Source organism: Abramis brama (assembly GCF_963993115.1).
Source record: "Abramis brama genome assembly, chromosome: 5".
Classification (NCBI taxonomy): Eukaryota; Metazoa; Chordata; class Actinopteri; order Cypriniformes; family Leuciscidae; genus Abramis; species Abramis brama.
In genome coordinates, this window is record NC_139967.1 from 49,089,289 (window position 1) to 49,114,324 (window position 25,036).

At 37.2% G+C, this 25,036-nt stretch overlaps 1 protein-coding gene across 1 annotated transcript in view; it reads right to left on the bottom strand.

Moving 5' to 3' along the window:
• Positions 1 to 20,597: 20,597 nt before the first annotated feature.
• brinp1 (bone morphogenetic protein/retinoic acid inducible neural-specific 1) overlaps positions 20,598 to 25,036 on the bottom strand; it is a 188,205-nt gene continuing 183,766 nt past the window's right edge. The window contains exon 8 of the mRNA XM_084114158.1: positions 20,598 to 22,594. Coding sequence (XP_083970284.1) covers positions 21,454 to 22,594 — 1,141 coding nt within the window. The 3' untranslated portion in view covers positions 20,598 to 21,453. The remainder of the gene's footprint in view (positions 22,595 to 25,036) is intronic.

Here is a 25,036-nt window from a genome sequence, read left to right on the forward strand (position 1 = left end):
ACATAACTGATTAGAAAAAACGAAGAAAACTATGAAGAAACAAACATAGTTATTTCAACAAAAATACATCAAATGTGAAGTGTCACAGGGAATTGTGGGAATGTCAATTTACGGTTTTTCACTGTAAATTATACAATGAGTTGTTTTTTCACTTTCAAAAACTATAAATTTAACGGTATGTTACAGTAAAATTACATTAAATATACCGTTAGATCTATCACAGTTATTTACCGTATATAGTACGGAAACTTTCTGTTAACCAATTAAGTTTTTCACTGTAGCATTTTTACAGTCTTTTACCGTTAAAATTACGATCATTTTTTACAGTGTACTTATAGTTAGAATGTCTAAAGCGGACCATCAAAATAAAGTGTAACCAATAAAACTTATTTAAGTATTTTGTTATATTTAAAAAAATATATATATAATAATAATAATAATATTTTATCAATTCATTGTGGGTGTGTGCAGCTCATTGTTAATAAACACTGTTAATTTTACAAAATGGCTGAATGAATGAATGAATGAATGAATGAATGCATACATACATAAATACATGAATACATAAGGCACATGTCTATTTCCACAAAGTCCCTCCAGCGGGAGTTCTTCTCTATATCAGTGTCAGTGTTTCTGAACTCCTGAAACGCCTCCATTGTAGTCTTGAGTTTCTTCCGGGAACACGTCACAATATTCCTCATTTAAATAATTAATGCGCAGAATAAAGGGGCGGGGCCTGGTTGAGTTAGTTAGTAGTGTGTTAAACTGGCGGTTATGGGAAGGGGTGGGACATTTCCCAAACACACTCAAAGCGCTCGACCAATCACAACACACTGCTCCAGCCGACCAATCAGAGCACAGTGTGCTTTTCAGAAGGAGGGGCTTCATAGAGACAGGAAGTAAACAGAGCGTTACTGACAGACTGGGAAGAGAGGAGCCGCAACAATGGAGAATATGAGGAAAATAATCAACATTCAAGCAGGAAAACCTGTTCTAGTAGAGACCAAAATCAAGACTTTGAAAAAGAGTATAATTTTAAGTCAGGGAGAATTATGGGGAATGTTGAATTTGAATTTAAGTTTTATTAACAAACATCACAAGTGAAGTGTAATAGTATGTCATTTCCTCCCTGAAACTGGGAGTCAGTTGCGTGTTATAATTGTGGAAGATATTCCAGGAGACTGGGGTTAATGAGGTTCTTCGCTCAAGAGACTCACTGAAGAACCTTTAAGTATGAAAACACGTACACTCTCAAAACTAGTCTAGCCTAGTCTCAAAACAGTTCCCGACCCCATCACTCAAAGCACATGTAATTTCCCATTGTGGAATCCTCGACCTCAGAAACGATCAGCTTGACAGATAAGGACAGTGGCGGTGCATCACACCAATCCAAACTGGTGCTGGCCGGCCCAGTGCACGAGGTTAAAAACACTGGAAGAGAGACAGTAAGTGTGTGGTGGATTGTAATGAGAGAAACACAAGACGTGTGGGCTGGAGAGGGCCCGGGTCCCCTGGCAGAGATAGATGGAGTGAGAGACACTCGGTTTACTGAAGCAAGGGAACAGGTCTGAAATCGAGCCATCAATCTCAGACACCATCACAACAGATTTAATTAACACCGTAAGTGCATCAGCTGACAGTAATAAAGTACAGCAAATATGTTGCATCTGTATACTATCTGTATTCTGATAGATGATGATGATGATGATGATGATGATGATGTTACAAATGTATGGAAGCTTGTTTCCGCCATGGAATAAAAAATTTTAAAAAAAGATAATTGTTACATATAGTACACAGTAATAGTAAAAGTGGGAGCCCCCTTCCTTTCAATTTTGACATTTTCAAATACTTTTTTTGTGATTTATTTATTCAATTGCAATACTTTTCTTAAGAATGAAAAACAATTGAAAGGTTGCATTGGATTATACTTATTATTAGGGATGCATGATATATCAGCCACCATATTGGTATCGGCCGATATATGTTCATTTTTAATGCTATCGTTATCGGCCCAATAAGAAAATTTGGCTGATATATTAAAGTCGATAAATAATGTATTATTTCCTTCAGCTGAGACACTTCAGATTAGGGATCGACCGATATGGATTTTTTAGTGCCGATGCCGATACCGATTTTTTTTCATCAGCCTTAGCCGATGACCGATACGGGCTGCCGATTTTCTTGAGCCGATATTTGGAGCCGATACTGCTTTTTCTCCCTCAATTTACATCATAAAAATGACACAATGATCATGATGATAACAAATGTTACAAGTCTCAATTTAAAAAAAAATCATTTATTGAACTTAAAAAAAAAAAACTATATTTAACAAATAGTAAAAACAGGTGAGGTAGAACAAGTAAAAAAAGAGTTCAGTGCTGAAAATACTGAAAATAATTATTAATTATTAATTAAAAATGAGCAAAAGGTACATTTGCTACTGTATTATTTATTAATCTTTGTTAATAAAAATACAGCTGTTCATTCAGCTGTTCATTTGTTCATGTTATTCACAGTGCAATAGGCTAACTAATGTTAACAAATACAACTTTTGATTTCAATAAGGCTAAATGGTGAAATTAACATTATCAAAGATTAACAAATGCTGTAGAAGTGCAGTTTATTAATAGTTATAACTAGAGTTTAATAAATTGAACTTTATTATAAAGTGTTACCGATTTGTTATACACCGATTCAGACGTCTGGTGAGTACAGTGTTGGATAGATCAGTTGTTATAATGTGTTGCCATACATTAAATAGAATCGGTTCAAAGGAGTCACTAGTGCGTGAATCAAAGGTTTCATTAGCGGACGTGTACGTGTTTGTGTGATTATCCTGGCAGTTTAGGACATCGCACAAGATTTGTGTCAACACAGAAAACATTTCATCACTGGATAGGTTTTTGGGTTTATTGAAAGTGTGGTTTGTGTCAGCTGAATGTGCGGAACGCTTTTCAGAGAAGATAAGGAAACGTATTTTTTTTTAGCACAATTCACACCCAGCGGTAATTCAGGAAAAAAAAAAATGTCCCAATCCGCCACATGAAACTTCGCTCTTCCGACCTTTTACCATCATGTCAATTCTCAATTGATTTTGATTCATATGCGCGAGGGAAGGAGAGCAAGACAGTTTGAAGATGGTGAGAGTGTGCGCGCGCGCGGCCAGAGGAGGCGCGCTCTCTCTCTCTGCTCGTTCTTTCAGCAACATGTGACCTGTCACAAGCGCACTTGTCAGTCATCTACATCACTCAGCGATCAAATAAGGCTTTGGCGGGATAAAAATTCGCTTTGGCGACCGCAAAAAAACGCATTATGTGGCGGCCGGTGTTGATTCTGTGGCGCACTGCCACGAATTAGTCTATGTGTGGGAAACACTGGAGAGACACACACACCACACGCGTCCAAACCTCTGCCAGGTGGTCGCTGAATAAAACTCCCACAAATACCACGGAACAACATCAGCATTACTTAATCCTATGACCAGTGTTCGTAACAGCTACCGTATGCATACGAATAGCCTACAACTTAGCTATTTGCAGCTCCCTAAATACAATGGTGAGCAGTTTTAAAGAGGCATTCGCGTTTTCCATTTGGACCCACAAACTTGCTTAGCTATAGTTGCAAGTACATAGAGCTACGTGTTTCCACTTTTAAAGTGTATGGCAATATTTCAGCTAAGTCAAACAGTTAAAAGATGCTTTGGAAGTTTAAAACTTATCATTGTCTTGAAGAGCAGATTCCAGCACTCTGCTAGTGGGGGAGGGGCAGTGCAGGTCTCCAGCAACACAGAGCTGCCTGTGGACGCCTGTCTGTAAATAATGCCGGGAAAAACTCGGCGAACGCAGCAGCGTGTATTGGCCATACCGATACACGTAAAAAACGCAAATATCGGCCCGATATATCGGTCGATCACTACTTCAGATGCGCACTGTTCAACATGATGGTTTTGAATTGCTTGAAATATGATTGGAATCACTTTGAAAAGGAAAATACGGTAAGCAAGTCTGTCACATCTTCATAAAATTATAATGAAAACATTATAATTGTGTGCTTGGGACATGGTGAGACTTTTGTTTTTGCAATCAGGCTCTCAAAAATTATATAAAAATGTGGATTTAGGCAATATATATATCGGTTATCGGTATCGGCCAAAATTCTCATATTTGTGCATCTCTACTACTTATAACAAATGTTATTTGCAGGACTTGTAGGGCGGGGCTTGGTTTTGTCCGTGGGGAATTGATTGGATGGTTGGATAGTTGTGGTTTGCTACTGGCTGATCTCATGTGATTGACAGGTTGCCCCGCCCTCGTCATCAGAGAAGAGAAGAGACGCTGCAAGAGGAAGGGGAAGTTATTCTGATTTAAGATTTTGAAGAAACATGGATTTAAAATATTAATAATGCCACACCACAGCAGTGTTTATTATTAATGCCAGGATAAACCTTTAGCTGATCGACTCTCTTAAGTAAATGCAAAATTTCTATTTTTGTTGCATCATTGGCTCATCTCTGACTCTATAAGTATATTACATCTGGCATAATCTTCATTAGTGATATGTATCTTGATGTTTCTTTGTTTATTTACGCGCGTCTCATTTCATCTCAAGCATATTCTCCCATGAAACTGTTGTCACTTACTGTTGAAAAATCTTGTTTGTTTTTGCAGAAATGGCAAAAATGTGCATATGATAATGTTAAAGGTCTGTATCTGGGACAAGGGCAAAATAATGAAATATACATTAGCAGCAAACATAAATGATGAAGGCATGCATGGTAAAAAAGTTTCCAAGGCACTTTTAATATGACCTTCAAATACCAAAAGTAAAAAGGAAAGTAATATATTAGTTTTAATAAAAATCAACTCCTGGGCCGTAGTTGAAGAAAGACCGATAGGCCTATAGACTGTATATATATATCCAGTGTGTATGAAAAGTAAGGATTTATGACAAACAGGGTTTATGAGAACATGTTGAATATTAAGATGGCACACATCTCTCTCTCTCTCTCTCTCTCTCTCTCTCTCTCTCTCTCTCTCTCTCTCTCTCTCTCTCTCTCTCTCTCTCTCTCTCTCTCTCTCTCTCTCTCTCTCTCTCTCTCACTCCGTTTCATCCCCATCTCCATCTGCTTTCTGTGGCCTATTTGAGTTTGGCAGGGGTACATTGTTAGCGTGGCCCGGGTCCGTGTTTCTGCAAGCGGGAAAGGTTGTACGCTGGTCATCGGTATGTAAATATGTTCCATTCTGTCAATCACAGAACATAAATTGGGCTGCAAATATGTCATTGTCTTAGCCTGGCGCTGAAAAAGTCTGGCTAGATTTTGTATTGCAATATTGACCGCAAATGACAAAACAGTTTTTTTTTTAGATCATAAATTGGGGCATTTAAAATATGTTCAGGATTGAGGCTCGACATAGTTCTAGTTTTAATGTAAAGTTGATGGATTATTTAGTTGCTTGAAGTTTTCAAACTTATATATTTATTCTGTCCCAGTTTAAGATAGTATAGAAAGATAGAGTGATAGGTTGCATTTTTTTCCATCTGCCATCTTTTCTGACAGCCAGTGATGCCCTAGAACATGGTGAATTTGCAGGATGATGTTTCTGTCCCATGGAGAAGTACTGAATAAAATAAGATTGTGTGCAGGAGTTGAACACGCGTCATTCTCCGCTTCAAGATTGATAATACCGTAACTATGGTTGTTTCTGTGACATTTCAGGTAGGACTTGTAGGAAACTCAGAAGCGAAGACCAGGAGACTTGGTTGTATCTTCAGCAGGATTGTTTATTGAGAACACGAGCTGTCGGCAGCTGCAGTCATCAAGTCTAAGGCAGTGTACATTGTAGTTTATATAGATTTTAGTGGGCAGTGCTTAGATATGGAGACAAAGCACCTGGGTGATGACCTTAAACAAAGCATGCAAATGAAGTGTACAGGTTTAGGAACCTGCCCTAGACTCTAGAGTGATACCAATCCTAATCCAATCAGCAACTATCCAACGACTGGGACAGGGGCTCCAAGAGCCATTAAAGACAAAGGGTGAGAGTCTCAGTAATCTGACTCATTTAAAGGGGTGGTATAATGCCCTTTTCACAAGATGTAAAATAAGTATTTGATGTCCCCAGAGAGTGTTTATGTGAAGTTTTAGCTCAAAATACCCCACAGATATTTTTATATAGCATGTTAAAATTGTCACTTTTTGAGGGTGAGCAAAAATGCACAGTTTTTGTGTCTGTCCCTTTAAATGCAAATGAGCTGCTGCTCCCGGCACAGGGGGCGGAGCTACAACAGCTTGTGTCCTTTTACCTTACACCGACATGCACTGGAAATGTCAAAACTTTTAGCCTTTTATGTTCAAACTGGATTCAGACAAAGATGGAGAGACTCGGGAAGAAGTGACAACATGTAGAAGCAACAGGACATTTCTGAATGGTTAGTTGATGAATTTATGTAGCTTATGTGTAGTATCTTCTAGTCATTGATTAGCATATTCTGTCATGATAATCTATAAATCGTGTTCAGGGGGCGGGGTTTATGTAAATTCTAGGGGTAGTGATGTCACCAACCCGGGAGGAATGTGGTGTAGTCTCTACCAGCCGTTTGTTGTAGTCCTTAAAAAGCGATTTTTAAAAAGAAAATATCTCCCTTTGCTTTGAACTTTGAGCGCTGTAACTTTGCAGATGTTGTTTATGCTCAAACAGCAACATTACACACTAACTAAAGTTAAAAAAGTGAAATCATAATCAACCACCCCTTTAACTTACAATAGAGAGAAAAGGACTGGCAGGAATCTCTTGCTGGAAACTGCGCTTAACCGCTGATTTCATCATCATAACCTTAAATGCTAAATTCAATGTACTCTACCTTAGTTTTTCATGTTAGCCTATGTTATGTAAGGACATAAGATCAGCAGATCTTAAACAGATTCTTAAATTTGTTTGCTTGTGAATGCACTGACGCTAATGAATGTGTTTAGCCAACACTAGTGCCATTGACTTCCGCAGTGGGACAGATTAACGCCGTGTTTCTAAAGCAGATGTTCGTCTGCTTTTATCACATTTGATTCGTTAGATCAAGCAAAGTAAGGTTTCCCTTTGTTTAGCATAAGGAGCCTTTGTTAGCACTGTAAAAAATTGTTTTAACGGTGAAAGACTGTAAAGTAGCAACGGTTAAAAAAAACGGTGTATTATAAAACATGACATTATAGTGAAAGTAACAGTTAAAGGGCCATATTTTAACGATCTAAGCTCATGGTCTAAAGCGCAGGGCGCAAGTTCACTTAGAGCGAGTCCGAATCCACTTTTGCTAGTTTAACGACGGGAAAAATGGTCGGCGCTCCCGGCGCATGGTCTAAAAGGGTTGTCCCTATTCTCTCAATGAGTAATGGGTGTGTTTTGTCTCTATTCTCTTAATGAGTAATGGGTGTGTTTTGGGATTTACGTGCGTTAAACCAATCAGAGTCTCTTCTCACATTCCCTTTAAATGGCAGTTGCGCTCGCACCATCGCAGATTCGCTATTTACATGACGGAATTTGATAGTGGAAAGACCGAACGCGTCTCCAGAGCACAAACGGATCTGCTCGTGCGCGAGGTAAAAGTGCGCAAAGCAGACGATCTACGGGACAAGCCGGATTCCACCATATCTTTATGTACACAATAATATTCTTTTACATTGTAATCCTTTTATTTCAAATATTTGGCATGTTTGTGTGCTGTTGTGCGTCCCTGTGTGTTTAATAAGCAGAGTGTACGCATGTTGTGGACCCGCCTATAGGCGCACATTACTAACGCGCTCTTTATAACAAAATCAAATATTGTGCCATTGACTTCAGACCAGGTTATAGTCGGTCAATGGCTCAGTTTATTTCTGTTCCTCAAAATAGCAACATGGGCGCACAAATGGGTGCAAATGCATTTGGACGTGAAAATGAAAACTGCGTCGGACTGAAACTAAAAAAAAAAACACTTGCGTTGCGCTTGCCGCTGCATTGCGCCAGGAGTAAGATAGGACACAAATACTGTTAATGTAAATATGAGAAAATGTGATACTTTTTGCATTACTGTTTTGTAAAAAACTGCAGTATTTTACCGTAAAAAACCCTTAAAACATCAGTAAAGTACACTAAAACACTAAACAGTAAATGACTGTGTTTATTAAAGATGCATGATGTTAGAACGGTTTTTCCCCTTGTTCTTTTTTTTTTTTTTTTTTACATTAAATCACAATGAAATGGTTTGTGTATGTGCATGTTTATGTTGTCACTGAGCTCATCAGAGCTTTGACATTTTACATGTTTCTCTCATTTGGACATCAGGGCTGTTAGTGTTGTCAAACATATAAATTGCTCACTAGATTATTTAAAACAGTTTCAATACTCATTTTGCACAGTAAAGATAGACTGAAACCAGCTGTGCTCTTCACACTCTCTTCTCTCTGACACTGTGTGCATCTACATTAATAAGTCACCCTGAAGTGCATCATTGTGATCATTTATAGATGAGCAGCTCATGATCCTTTGTTTTCAGCATTTCATATGTTCACAGTAAATGCAGAGAGTTTAACATGCAACGCAACAGGCACCATTATTTTAGCATTTGCATAATCTCCAACATTTCTCTGGACAGATAATTAGGCTACAGCATTTCATTAGATTTATAGTGAGAAGCTTCTAAACCTTTTGTCAAAATCAATAAAGAAATTAAGATATAAGTATTGCAATTTGCTTCTCTGCTAAAGAATAAGAGCTCATTATGAAAAATATCATAAGCTTAAACTCATGTTCAAGGCAGTAAAACAGAAAACAGCTGCTACCACAAGTTCTGAAAGAAAATATTTTTTTACTATATTGATACAAGTGAATCAACTGATTATTTAATTAATAATGTATATAAACAAAGAGCTAAAGAAAACATTTAGGCTAAGTAGCTATTTTAAAGCTTCAGGATATAATCTAAAGCTTGTATTTATTTCTATTAATTTATTCCTTTAATCTATTTAATTTTCATAATAAATAAGTAAATATACACAAAAAATATAATACATAATTATCAGCATAAGCTAGGAAATTCCGTCTCTAAAAATAATTATCTAAAGTTTCACTGTGAACTGCTTTATATTTTAATTTGAAGGAAAGTGCATTAAGGATTTTTTGCACATTACTCACAGATGATTGGTCTGTTCTTGGTTTACATTTGTTTTGCAAAGTTATCATGGTCAAAAATCAAAATCAGTTTAAGTTGATGAGAAAATATTTTCATTATGGTTTTAGGTAAACACAAACTCTTCCAATTTTATGCTCATAACCTTAATGTATAGTTTAGTCATTTCGTCACCAGTCTCTGGTTTGTTCTGGTAACACTATTTACTATTAACTAGTTGCTTATTAGCATGCAAATTTTTATTAGCATGCAAATTTCTAGCATATGGGCTGTGTATTAGTACTTATAAAGCACATATTGATGCCTTATTCTGCATGAACATATTCTACATCCCTTAACCCTACCCAAGACTAAAACATAATCACTTCAACAACTACCTTCCTTACTACCAACAAGCTTCAATCAGGAGGTTATTGAGGGAAGAGTCCTGGTTAATAATGAATGTGTGTTCCCTAAATACCACTGTTCTGGTAAAGTGCTTCTCCATGACTACACTCGTCTCCCACTTCATTTCTCAATTTTTCTTCAAAAGACGTTTATCAAGGTCAGATCTTCATCTAAGTGCCTGATTTGATGCTGTCTGTATGGGAACAGGAAGAGGACAATGAGGAGAACAGGATTACTGGGGGTTGTAGTTCCTCAACGAATGCTTTCCCAGTAATCCTATTATCCCGGCTCAGTCCGTTGTGCTCCAGTTCTGCCGGGCCGCCAGCGTTTCTGATGTCATCGGTTGATTAAGGACGGACGGACAAAGAGTGTCACTGAAGGAGATCTGGAAGAGCATTTTTCCGTGTTTTTTTTCATTTTTTTTCCAGTGATGTTATTAAACTGCCCGATCCTCTGAGCTCAGTGACCCGTGATCTTCACTTTGACCACACGAGTGGAACTTCATGCACTTTTAGGACAAATACTCTTACAAATAAGGTTTAGTGAGAGGTTTTCTATTGGTTTTCTGAAAACAAAAATATACTATGGGGCCGACCAGTAGGTATACTAAAATGTAAATTTAAACGTTATATGAATATATAAATGGTTTGGAAGTTTTACCACTAGGTGGCGCTGTAACCAACCTTGTTCGGTAGCCACAAGGAAAGGGTGGCAAATACTTCTATGATTTTTTTCCCCAATGCTTAAGATGCTGCCTCACTGTCGACTTTGATTTTATAGGCTACAGTGATGTTTTGTTTTGTTTTTCAATAATTATTAATCTTTAGTTACTGGATGGCACTATCCCCAACTTGGTCAGATATATACATTTACGCAGACGCTTTTATCCAAGGCGACTTACATTGCATTTCAAGGCACACATTTACATTCTTATCAGTTCTTGCTTTCCCTGGGAATCGAACCCATGACCTTGGCGTTGCAAGCGCCAACGCTCTACTGTTTGAGCCACAGAAAGGTCAGATGTTATTTTAATTTCAAAAGTCAAGTGCAGTGTGTTATAAAGCTGTTTGTAAATGTAAAAGGTCTGCAAAGTGTCAAAGATCCAAGTGCAGATAACGAGTCAGTAATTCAGTTTCACTTCCTGTTGAACATACGTAGGTTTGTAACTAGTTTGCATATTGATACGGTAAAAGCCACGCCATCGTTACTGTTCGTATCACTGTGATCAAGAGCTGAGATTCAGATATGAGCGTTTGGTTTCTGACCAATCATAACAGACTGGACCATCTGACCAATCACAGCAGAGCAGCTCTCAGAGAGGCGGAGCTTAGAGAGAATGAATCCTTGATTGAAGCTTTTCAGACACTGAGAGAAAAGAGCTGACGCTGCAGTGCAGATTATGAGGAAATTAAAGTGTTTTTGGATGCATGTAAACCTGTTGTAGAAGACCTACACTACACAATTGGGAACCTTTAAAATAGTATAATAGTGGCACTTTAAGGCAAATTATAGGAATGTTCTAAACATATTTATTTAATTGTATTTTCTGACTAGTAAGTTTAAAGGAACACGCCGACTTTTTGGGACTTTAGCTCATTCACCGTATCCCCCAGAGTTAGATAAGTCCATTCATCCCAGTCTTTGTGCTAAGCTAGGCTAGTGGTGGGAGCGTCAGACACTGAGTTACGGCACGCACGGAGATGAGAAGGGTGTGTATGGACTTATCTAACTCTGGGGGATACGGTGAATGAGCTAAAGTCCCAAAAAGTCGGCGTGTTCCTTTAAGCAATGACATCATCAGTTTGAATTCAGCAACACAAATCATTATCATTGTTTGCTAGGGTGTACTATCAAAAATCCATCCAAAAAACATTTGTGATGCCTGGTTTAAAGACTGTGAGCCAAATATGATGAAAACTAAAGGATGAAAATTGTAGGTCAAACCACCAAAAAAACAAAATCAAACATGGTGGTTCAATCTAGTAGTTGAAAAATGTAATCAATAAACTCAACATGAGGTTAGAAATCAGAGGAAAACCAATACAAAAAAATCATGTTCCCAGACAAGGGTTTTATACGCTGAGGAAAAACTCAAAATTGGGGACTCGGTTAGAGGACTCTCAGACCCATCCCAATCAATGCACCGACTCTCATTATCGTGTTCACTGTGTGGTTTTAGTGGCAGACCATAGAAACCACATAACAAGAACACCAACAGACGCATGTGCGGCTCTTAATGATAACGCCCTAATCGTGTGTCCAAATCTGACATAACACCCTACAGGTTTAAGAGTACAATCGATCTATCCTGGGTTAGTTCTGCCATCTTTTGCTGGAGCACGGGGAATATTCATGACATATTGTTGATGTTTTGCGTTATTCTCCTCAAAGAGCAAAGCTCAAATCTCTCTCTCTGCTCCTCTGTGATTGAAGATGCGGATCGGGATGATAAATCTTTGTCCTTATTGCTTTCTTCTGCCTCGTGGCACATTTTCTCAGAGCTGAAGTTGAGAATGAAGATTTATGGCGTCTCATGACTCTTGTGTATTTCTGCAAATTTGGAGGCTGTTTTTATACAGTTGCCACAACACATTTACAAACACATGCATCTTAAATACGCCTTTTTTATTATTACTTTTGCATTGGACATTTTCCTCAGTTTGGTGATAAAAGGAGGAATTTGTTTCTAATCACTGGACTGTCTTTGCCAGAAACAATTTGTTGAGATGTCTTACACAGAACCAGCATGTGCAGATCTAACCTCACTGCTTTGTTGTGTGTGTGTTTAAAGCAAAACTGAATTCATTCATAGTGAATGCACAGTGATTATTCAGTGACTGTTTCAAAATAATGACTAGCATCAGCAAGTTTCACATGCTTGAAAACGTCTCCAAAGTAAAGCTTGATTGGCAGTGAATACCGTCTCCTGGACGTGAGAGTAAAAGCTTCAGTGTAGAGGAACATTTTTTTTTAAACACACACAGTAACACACACGCCGCTCGTCATCTTTGCTGCAACAAAAGGCGAAATCCTTGAACTGATGCTGCCTCGTGTATGGGCCATTTCCATTGAATTTTCTCAGAAACCCAAGGCTTGATGTACAATAACCTGAGGACAGTCCATTATAAGTGGCTTCACCTTAATGCAGTGGCTTTGTACCAAATCATAGTGTTTGCTACGGAATAGCATGCTGGTCTGCCAATTTATCTGCTTTCATTTTCATTTCACGGATGGAAATTAGCATTGTGCAAAATCCGGCGTATTTACGTTCAACTTTGATTGTACGTTCATGAATATGCACTGTCCCATTTAAATAAATAAATTGAAATTACATGGGCTTGAGTCAATTAATGGTGCGTTCAAGACATCTCGTATAGATCGTATTTACAAGTTGAACGCACTTGAACGCCACCACAATGTCGTAAATACCAGTGGGGAGCTCGGGATTTTCTCTAAGCCCCGATCTTTACGAGTTGGGGGCGTGTCAGTGATTAACATGGCGGAATACACAATACGTAAAGGTATTTAGCTGTGATATTGTCAGGCTTTTCTATTAACAGCTCAGTTAGCTAATCGCCAACACAGAATATGATAGTATTATAATATAACAATGCAACATGTGGTGATGTGTTGGCAGTGGCTTCATAAATTAATTAAAAACATAAAAATACAAAGTACACCTGATGCACATTTCTTTGTTCTTCATTTTCTAGAACAAGAGTTTAAGAACCTTACTGTATTTTTGTGTAATTAATTAAGAGAAAGTACTCTGCCATTTTGCTCCGACGAAAGTGACTTGAACGCACATGCCGTTATAAGCACGACTTCCCACCTCGTACGTACGAACTTCCCAGGAGGACTTGAACGCACCATAATGTCCAGCGAGAATCTCTCTGAACATGGTTAGTATCTACATGTGCCACAACAATGGCACGGTTTAGACCAGAGGCGTTCGAATAAAATTACAGGAAGTCCAGTCTGCATTTTAGGTCTATATATGGCTTGCAATCCCATGTGCATAAAAAAAAAAGAAAAAAAAAAAACTACTTTAAGATAACACTTTACTTTACACCTTTATATATAATGCATTATAAAAGTATCTGGGTAACAATTTACAATAAGGTTCATTAGCGAACATTAGTTAACTACCTCAGTTAACATATACTAATAATGAACTGCACTTCTACAGCATTTATTAATCTTAGTTATTATTAATTTCAACATTTACTAATATGTTATTAAAATCAAAGGTTGTATTTGTCAGCATTAGTTAATGCACTGTGAACATGAACAAACAATGAACAGCTGGATTTTTATTAACTAACATTAACAAAGATTAATAGATTCTGTTACAAATGTATTGCTCAATGTTAGTTCACATTAGTTAATACATTAATTAGTGTTATCTAATGAACCTTATTGTAAAAGTGTCACCAGTATTTGTAATGCATTAGTTATGCCTTGTAATGCATTGTATGACCTCATGAATAACTACACTGTAAAAAATTCCTGTAAATTTACATGAAAATTTAACAGCAAAATGCTGTTTTCATGTAATAACTTAAGTTACCGTTTTTTGCAATGCATTATGGGAGAACTTGGTTGCTTCAAATTGCGTGTTGACCAGCAACAGTATGACACTGTTATTTAACAGTATAATACTATATTTTTCTATGCACATGTGAGTTTAGGAAGACATTAGTTTATCTGCACGAGGTCATTTTGCAGCTCTGCCTAGTAGGCTATTATTTTATATGTAAACTACCTATTACTTTAAAATATTACATTTTAAGCATCTAGTGATGTTTTTGTGATTTGAATCGGACGACTTTGTTTTAATCCGGAAGATACCATGTGAGCCCATTGTACAGACTGTCATCACATCACATTCAAACAGGTAAGCAACTTTTATTCAACTTGCACATTTTCCTTAACTTATCCGAGTAAAAATCCCAGTGAAATGGTGTTTCACTGGGATTTTTTTTTATCTCTCGTTAGCATACACTCAGACTGCATTTGGTTTGCATTTGCTACCGTCATGCACAGTTTATATGCAACGGACACATGTCCCAATCTTTATCGAAGCAAAAGATAGGTGAGGTGTGATCAAAATTCATAAATCTTGTGTGATTACTGTGAACGTGTGTTCAAACCGCTGCAGAAATAGCAGCATAACAGATGGATGGACGGAATGTCGATAATTTTCAGATTTTTCTTTTTAACTGAACTATTTTTTTTAGGTATCTCTTCTTTACATTTTGTTTTCATTGTCATTGTAGTTAAACTCCTGAAGGCTAACTTTGTAGAGAAGCAAGGACTCATTTCATCAGGAGTTTAAATCTGCATAAGGGTGAGTAAATGAGAAAATTATAATTTTTACATAAACCATTCATATTCTGAATATGTTAGGCCTACTGCCTCTGTAGAATATAAGCAACAAGTAGCACATTAAGTTTTTAATGTTTTATTTGCAGATACTGTCTGTCATCTTAAATTGTTTTCTTTACCAATAGATGTCTGCCAAACCTGCTGACCTTGAGAAAATGCTTGCCTGTGTCTCCTTGTTTGATCCTTCTTGGTAAGTATGTCATATTAGACATGTCTGCATTTTGTTCAAGTTCAAACTCCAGAGACTGACACATAACTTTCGTTTATCAGTAGAAGATCCACATTTATGTGCCTCATGCTAGAATCTACTGACTATAAATGTACTCTGTATGACCTCTGCAGTTAATTCCAAGTCTTCAGGGAAATATCCAGTAGTTTTTGGTGATTTTTTTAGATTATCAAAATTATACACTGCAAATCATTTTAACTGAAAATGTTCTCCTCTTATTTTTCAGATACTTTATTGGAATAAATACGGAAAAGAGGACCAAAGCTGCACAGAGAAAAGAGGTGTGTAAAAATAACTGGGAAAACTGTGCAGAAAAAGACTTTAACCATCAGTCCAAAAGTATAAAATGCTGATATATATTTTATAAACAATTTGTTTTGATATAAAATAATTGGCTAGTGTTCACTGAAGCCTGACTTAAGAGTATATTTGTATTTTATGAACAGGTTATGTATGTATGTATATATGTATGTAATTATGTATGCCTGTTTTTAAAGTCTATGTTGTATGAGAATAAATCTAAAAGTTGATCTAGTGTTGTGTTGTTCTCTTTTGTAATCCACATAACAGAAAATGGAATATTACTTAAAGGTATTAGCTTTAATAAAAGCATGTTTTAAGGTCATCTTTTGTTTGAGCCATTTGTTTGCAAGCAATTTTCAGTGTGTTTTTTATTTTAGAATGCAAATTTTAAATGGTCAGATTCTAGTAGTGTTACAATGTAAAGATCACATTTTAGAGTACTTTAATACACTTTATAGTAATACACAGTTTATGTAGATTACAGCAGGAACACTAATTTAACAATATAATGGCAGCTGAACACCTGACAGTATTATAGTGTGCAGCCTACATTTTCTACAGCACAGTACTGTAATATTTTTTACAGTAATAAACTGTTGCTTCAGGTTACAGCATTCTACAGGTAAATCTAGCTGCCTGTAGTTTACTGTAAATTAACGGGGACATTTTTACAGTAATAAACTGTTGTTTCAGATTACAGCAGGTCCACTGTAAAATTACAGCATTCTACAGGTAAATCTAGCTGCCTGTAGTTTACTGTAAATTAATGGGGACATTTTTTACAGTGTATAATCACGGTTATAATGCATTAAATCACTTATCTTTTAATTGTTACACCGTTACAAAGTATAATGCATTTTTACTTCAGTAACAATTGTTTATGAAAAGACATAATGCACTATAGCGTACATTATGAATACCTATTATAATGCACATAAAGGCTTTAAGTAAAGTGTTACCAAATTGCAAGCAATAGTACTTTATATAAAAGGGAAAATTGATTTGTCCAGCGCAAGTGAAGCTGTTGCAATTAGTAGCCCAGAAATATTTAAACAAATAAAGCTGGATTTGATGTAACAGTCAGACTTAACAATTCACAGTAATATTTGTAAATGTAATAATTTAATTTCAGTCAGATGGGGAAACAAACGTCTGTGCGGCGCATCAGAAACAGAATCAGCCCATCTGTCATATGAAGTGTGTAGACAGCTCTGGTTTTTAATGTGATCTAGTTGTGTCACGTCACGCACTCCTTCCACCTCCGGTGTGTCTGTTGTCATGATAATCAGTGATGTGAGGGATTATTCATGGCCCGTGTGGAGCCAGTCATGGGTCAGGATACTAATTGGTGACCTTTGGTCTAGACTAGAGCAACATAAAAACACAGACTTTAGCTTATCATTTAGACATTGTCATTTGGTTTCCATGTATAAGATCATTTGAGTAAAATTGTAACATGGCCAAGATGGCGGTGAACGTGATTTCACCAAGTACCACATGTTCCTGGATCAACATCTTTGTTGATCCTGGAACAACTTTCCAATCAACCAATCAGATTTGAGGGACACATTCACAGTTTATGTCAAGTTTAGGCTTAGACACAGGGTGAGGTGCTTCGACATCAGTGTTATTCACCTATCATTCCCCTCTGATTTTAGGGAAAAGTTATGGGTAGGGTTAGGTTTAGGGGTAGGGAAAGGGTAAGGACTAAATTTTGGGACAGGAATGTTATTCCAGGATCAACAAATATTATGATCCAGGAACATGTCTTACTTGGCAAAATCACGGTGACCGCCAAGATGGACAATTAATTTTGACTCTATGCTCAGAAAATATTCCATGTTTCTCATTTTTTAAAACATATTGGGGAGAGATTTTCTTGAGTAGTTTAAAGCTACACCAAAAGTTGATGTTCATTTGCTAATTTAGACATTGTCATTGTCATTTGGTTTCACCAACCTGAAAACAATGACCAGCAAGCTTCATGTATAAGATCATTTGAGATCAATGAAATTGTAGCATGGCCAAAATGGACATTACATTTTATTTCCATGCTCAGAAAATATGCCATGTTTTGGGGGGAGATTTTCTTGAGGAGTATGAAACTAAGCTAAAGTTGATGTCCATTGGCTATATACAAGTAAAAGTGCTATTAAAGAAGGACAGTTGCTATAGCATGAAGTTTCTGGACCGTTTGAACAAGTCAATTGGCGTTGACGGTCGGGTGGATCTCCATATCAATTGCTTTCGCAATCTTAGCAATGAGCTTACGATACATTAAGCACAAAGCATCGTGATTTATTAGGACATTGTAATTATATCCTGGCAGAGCACTAGTGGTTTGGGTTTGGGGTGAAGCAGTGGACTCGCTCACACACAAAGACTCATTCGCCTCATTAGCCGCTGCGTTCTCCAGCATTAATCAGCATTTCATGTAATGGGACGCCAGTGGAAGGACAATACCGCACCGTCTGCAGTTTACCCACCACACATCGATACTGGGCTTGGCAGGGGAAGACGGTGGTTTACTTGACCTTGGTGGGTTGAGAGGCTTATTCCTGTTATGTGGGGGAAATGTAATTGACGTCGATATGTTTTGAGTGCTTGTGAAGAACGTGAGTCCGGTTCTCTGTCTCCATTGAGTTAAAAGCATCCTTGACGCCTTCTAATTCATGGTGGTTGCTATTGCTCATAACCGCCAGTATAAAACCACGGTATATAATCCGTGTTTAGTACGTGTTTCCTCAAATCATGTGTCTTGTTGAGGAGAGGTGGGAAAAAACAGAGAAAAAAAAAACAGATTTACATAGATATCTAGAGACCAACCCGATCTCACAGGAAAGCGTATCTATTTTACGAGATGGCAATTTTGTATGAATTCATATGAAGAAAAAACTTCACTGATCTCTATAATTGCTAATAACTTGCTTTTTCTAAACTAACATTTTCTACAACTTCTCGGACCTGGGATTTGCATTACCAATTTGCATCTCATTGGGGTTCGTCAGCCGTGTAAATGTGCATTGTGTTTGATTCCTGTTGCTTTCATCGTGGAAGTTTGTGAACCTGAATGCCTCTGTCATCTGGTGTGTCCTTGAGCGAGACATTTAACCCACGTTCAGTGTGTTTCTACCGCATCCTTACCTGTCAGGCTTGAACACAAGTATAGCGTCTGCTCAGAAAACAGGCTGAGATTAGAAAATACAGGGACTAGATTTGTTCTCAAAACATTATTTGTACATCATTCATGGAATTGTCGAACATAAAAAAAAAAAGAACTTTCCCATAATGTTTGAAAATTATGAAAGGCAATGTTCCCTTAACGCTCGTATAACTAAGAGAAGGACAAAAAATGGACGTTTAGAGAACATTCAGAAATAACATTTTCATAACTTAATGGGAAAGTTAGCAATACTTTTCTTAAAACACATTTTTGTAACTGCCCTAGTGAAAAAAAAAAAAAAACCTTTACAAAAATGTATTTTAAATACATTTATGTCATACTAAGTATACTGCAAATCATAAACATAAATACTGACATATCGCTTGAGACTTACTGATAACATGTTTATTGCACATTACTTAATATTAATCCTAAAATGTGTTTTAATATCATTATTAATAAGGATTGTGTGATATTTGTGTAATATCAGTCTTTAAATGCAAGATATTTAAAGTGAACTTAAAGTATTCTTGCAATAGTTCCACTTTAGCACAAGCACAATTATTTAAGTGTATATTTAGTTGAACTTCAGCACTATTTCTGGATAATTGAAGTGCATTAGGTACAAAATTAGTTGTTCCAAATTAGCTGACTTTAAGTATATCAGTTTAGTATACAAACAGTACAATTGCAGGATATTTATATTAAGTACATACATATAAATGTGTAGTATACTCAGCATAAAATAAATGTATTTCAAATACATTTTAGTATATATTTTTTTTTTTTACCAGAAAAAATGTCAAGCTTTTGTGTGGTACAAACAAGCATTGGCCTTCTTATTAAATATAGCATTTTAATGAGAAATAGATTATTATTTGAAACATTCATTTTGAAGAAAGCCGATATAGTTATTTAAACAGAACAGCAGAAATTACATAAAGTACTTGAAAGCAGTTTCTCAGCCCACCGAGCGCTCTATGGGATCGTGAGACGGTGTTGTACATGGTTTCTGTGACAGAAGTGTGTGTTCGTGTGTAGATCATTAACAGATCGAGCTCGGATCACATCATTTCAGCTGGTGATGATCTTGTGGGAGACCTGCGATATTTACAGAACTTGTGCTCGAGGGGTTCGTGTCGTGTTTAATGGGCTGCGGTTCGTTTGCTGTCATCTAACAAGAGCTTTTGTTTCCATGGCTATATCAAGACAAAATAGGTATTTACACTTATAATACACATTTAACTAATTCATTAACCAAGTTAAGTCTCCTCTCAAGAGGGTATGTTCAATTCATGCAGAGTAGAGCAAGAAAGCTTTTGGCCCTGTTCCCAAGTGGCATGTGTTTAGATTTAGTATTCTTCCTGTTAAAATAATAATAAATAATAATAATAATAATAATAATAATAAATAAATAAAAAGTGAAGGAAAGCATTAAAGGGATAGCTAACAGGCACTTAATAAGATTGGATAATAATGATACAAACTATAATAAGTAATGCTAAAAAAAAGGCATGCTCCATATCCTAGAAATAACTTTTTGAAGGTTAAATAAAATAAATAAAATAATAATCCCCCCCCCCCCCCCCCCAATTCCCCAGCTAAGATTTTAGATTAGAGATTAATCAATCAACATGTCAAAAAAGTTAAACCTGAATTGCATCAAGGAATATAAAACCCAAATGAAATATTACAAAAGTAAAGTGTACATTTGGTATACAAGCAGATTTTGAGATTAAAACCATCTTAGATATTTGAAGCTTTAATATACTGTTCTTGTGGATTCACTCTGTTAATGAAAATGCAATGGCTTTACAATGTCATGCCATAATCCCGCAGCACATATATATCATTTTCTTATCATTTTTCTTTTTTTTCAGACCACTGTGCTATATTTCATTAGAAAAGGACTGTAAAACAAAAATACAAAAGCAATTTATAGGACATTTCTCACAAAATGTGCCCAGCTTCTTTTTTTTTTTTTTTTTTCATCCCTCTGAGAAATGTATGGCTTTATGCTGACCCTTAAAGAAAGGAGAAATGATCAAATTTTGTTCACGATGCTGCAAAAAAGCTCGACACATCAGCAATCACAACGTGTACATTATGCGAAGCAGTACGAAATAGCATGAATTGATTATGTTGAACCGTAGATACTGCACTCAGGCACCGGAGCGACTCAAACCTCGGATCTCGCTGGAGAATCTGAAAACACAGGACAGGATTCAGTTCTTCTGGAGAGTGACAATAAAACTGGACATCCGGTGAGAAACGATGGACGCCTGAACTGAACTCACTCACTGCCAAGCTCTCTATGAAAGGACAAGACACAGTACAGTCAATGAATCCTTATAAAACATGTATGACAACATCATGGTAGTGTCTGAAATTAATTCCTGTATTTTGGTTCTGCCCTTACGTTAAATCTCTAAAAACGTGTTAAGAATGGCAGTTTAAGATGTACCTTTGTTCCCTCAAAGTAAAATCAAGGCCTCTGTGTCACTGGATGTTGAATTTAATAGTTTGTGATTTTTTTTTTCTCGTAATTAGGAAAATGACAGACATGCTTCGACAAATATGATACAGTCATTTTTTTTTAGTTTTTGTTGTTGTTGTTGTTGTTTTCCTTTAGTAGTGAGCTAAAATGATTTCTCTCTGTATTTTTAGTTTTTCGTTTAACAATTACACTTACAAAGTTGTTAATAATACATCAAAAAAAAAAAAAAAAAGCAAAGCAAAAGATTCCAAATCAAACCGAGAAAGAAAATATTTTGTTCTTCTTCTTCTTCTTCCCAGTTGTTGTTGTTGTTGTTGTTGTTGTTTTTCAGCAAAGTTTGGTAGTCAGGTGGTCCGATTGTTTCAAGATTTCGGTGTTGTACATGTCCAAGGCGTGATTGACGCGAATCATCTCGCTGTTGTTGAGCTTGAGTCGATGTTTCAGCATACAGGAGAACAGGTCCAGTTGGGGTTTCCCAGGAGCCACCGGAGGAGCCAGACGGTTAATCCTCTCCCGGATGTCCAGTAACAGGAGCATGATGGACGAGGACGAGTAGAACTGGGTTCCCTGCGTGTACGACTGGTTGACCTGCTGGACGGCGCTCCTCAACAGATCCGCGTTGAATCTCAAGCTGTATCCGAACACCTGTATATCTGAGATCTTGATGTATATCTGACGCTTGTTGGGGTCGGATAAGTCCACCGGGCCCTGACCGGTGTCGTTGCGCATGACCGTCGGCACCTTGGCTCGGCTTCGGAGATAAATGTGCACCGTCTCGAAAAACGTCTTCCATCGGTTTCCCAACAGAAGGGTCCAGTTAAAGCACTGGGAGTTCTGGATTCGCACTTTCTCCCAGCGCGGGTATCCGTGTTCACCGAACGGCATGCTCCATCCCTCCGAGTGGCTCCCGCTGAACGGGTTCACGTAGACGAAGAACATCGGGTCCACGCTGCTGTTTCGCATCTGGCAGATCTTCATTGACAGGCCTACGATCATATGCAGGTAGTCCATACGGTTCTTGTTGCTCTTGAGCGTTAGCGACATTCTCTTGCGCCAGCGCGGGTCGAAGAAGGTCTCCAGGCGCACCTCGTTGCTGATGAATGTGGTGTGGATGTGGAGACGCGAGTCCATCTTCTGAAGCAGGTACTTGAGCTCCAGGTCCTGGAAGTCCAGGTCCGTTTCGAAGCTGATGAACTGCTCGCTTCGCTCCGAGTCCACGTTCTGCGGTTCGCATCGGCCGCGGTAAAGCTTGTAGCCCTTGTTGCAGGATCCGCACTGGGAGATGTTGGCTAGACTGCACATGGCACAGCTGTTGTTCCCGCCGATCACGCAGGGAATGGGTCGCTGGCACAGGGTGGCACCCGTGTGGCACACACACATGCGCTGGCTCTCCAGGAACGCTCCCCAGAAGCCGTTCTCGTTGCAGTAGAGGAACGACTGCACGCGGTTCAGCCACTGCAGCACCGATCTGAAAGCAGACAGAGAACAATGCAGTCAAGGCAGGTGTGGGGGTGTGGGGGGTGCTCTTCACGTAGCGAATTTTGACCAACGTTTTTTTTTTTTTTTTTTTTTTTTGTATTTTATTTTATTTCATTATTTTGTATTTTTTATTTAAAAAAAAAAAATAATTAATGGTACTACATCATATTTACGCAGTAGTTATAATTCATTTATTCCAACACTATATCACGACCAATTCGTAAGAATTTGCACAACCTCACTCATACGAATTCGTATGATTTGTCTAAACCCCAGTGATGTGTGGTTTAGGGGCGGGGTCAGGGGTAGGTCATTCATACAAATTCATACGAATTGGGCAACTCGTAAAATATGTACGATTTAGCAAAAATCGTAAGAATTTGTACGAGTGAGGTCGTAGGAATTCGTACGAATTAGTCACCTCGTAAAATTCGTACGAATTGCCGTGAGATCGGGTTGTTTATTCACGTTTTAAGCATAGACCTGTAAATTAAGTCTCCAACTTAAACTGTAAATCTTGAATGCTTTAAAGCACTGACTTAAGTTTGATCTCTTTTTTAAAGACGACACCTTGGAAAATTATTGCTGAAGTAAAAAAAGTTTAAAAGTGAACTTAAAAAAAGTTACAGAATTTTACGTTTATTGTTATGGAAAATGCACAAAAATACTATTTTCAATTTTTATATGAAATCTGTATTTTCAAAAACACGTTTTACTCTAAAACTGCAATACAATCAAAGCCATTAATCTAAACAAATTTTGTTCCAAATTTGAGCTTGATATCTAAAAAAATGAGCTTTCAGTGAGATGTTGTTTGGCTGCAGTACCAAAAGATTTTACTAGATGAAATTCATCTCTCATTCATTTCCAATGCAGTGCAAGTGTGAATATTGTTTCCAGGACCACTTAACCTTTTCGAATCATGTCCATAATTTGTGTGTGTGTTCACAAAGCAAGTGCCAAAACCTTTACCAAGTTTTGTACCATTCCGATGAAGTAAAAACGCTACCACACGTAAAAAATGTTACCTTTTTCGGTCTAATATAACCGAAGAGCACCAGAGGGTTAATAATGCAGCATCAAGTCCAAAGGCACAAAGCTACCGCCTCAGCGTACTGACGTTTGTTACAGTCTAATCACTAAAATGGATAATGTATTCTGTCAAATTTTCCCAATGCACACCTCGTCTTTTCTCTCCCCGCAGGCACTTTGCCTTGTCATTCTGAAAGCCTTTGGAGCTTCTCTGCTGCAGAAACCAATGCCGGAATTCTGATTTCTGGGAGACAAAGTGCTAAAGCTTATGATGACATGTTAATAAATCCAGACTCGGATAAAAGATAGTCCTACTAGATATCCCTTGAAGATGGTGTTAGAGAGACAAAAAGGCTACACTAAGAATTTGGTATTCTCAACCAAATTATGGAGAATAATGTTGTTTTATCATGTAACATGGGAACTTTGATTCATGGATAATTTTTATTAAATTAATTCAATTCCAGGTATAGACCGAGCTCACAGGGAATGTTCTAGCAAGGTTCTCTCAAATCTCAAATAACATTAATAACGCTAACGCTAACCCTAACCCTAACCCTAACCTTCATTCAAAGTTATCTGGTCTATAATAATGTTCTCAAAACATGTCTAATGTTTTTTTAAATGTTACTACTTACTTTGGAACGTTAAGAGAACATTAAAATGTAACGTTCCCATAATGTTTGAAGAATGATATGGAATGTTTCGCATAAACCATTTAAAAACTGGCCGTTTTGAACGTTCAGATATGACATTTTCATAACTTAATGGGAAAACTTTTTAACATGCATTTGTGATCTGGGAAGCAGCTCTAAATAAGATAAGTGTCATTATTCAACTCCATTCAGTTCAGATGTCATCTGAAAGTGTCAGTTCAGTTGAATCGATAATATTAATACTGTAAATATTAATTGTCAGGCAATGTAATTCCTGTACATGTAATTATGCATTCCTGTACAAACCACAAAACTCGTGCGATCCAGTGGAAGTGAGACTAATTATATCAATGTTTTTGAAATGCAAAGACGTTTCTAAAACTAGATGTGTAACGTAAATTGAAAGCAATGAATATGAACATTCCTTGAGTTTTCAAAAACTATCAATAGGGAAGTGAAATGGTAAACCTGTAAAAATAAGCATCTTGTGGCATTCAATCTATATAAATAAAGCTATATTCCAAGCCAGACGTTATTTGATTTTCAGTTCGCTCCAGATTACTGGACCAATAAAAAGATTAAGATTAGTCCCAATCAATGTGAAGCCATTAGAAGTAAACTCGCTTGTGGCATTTAATATTGTATTTTTTTTTTCTTTTCTTTTTTTTTCATATTTATTCACAATAAGCAAGCTTTATATGATCTGACTCCCATATGCCTGAATGCTTTTCCCAATAGAGGCT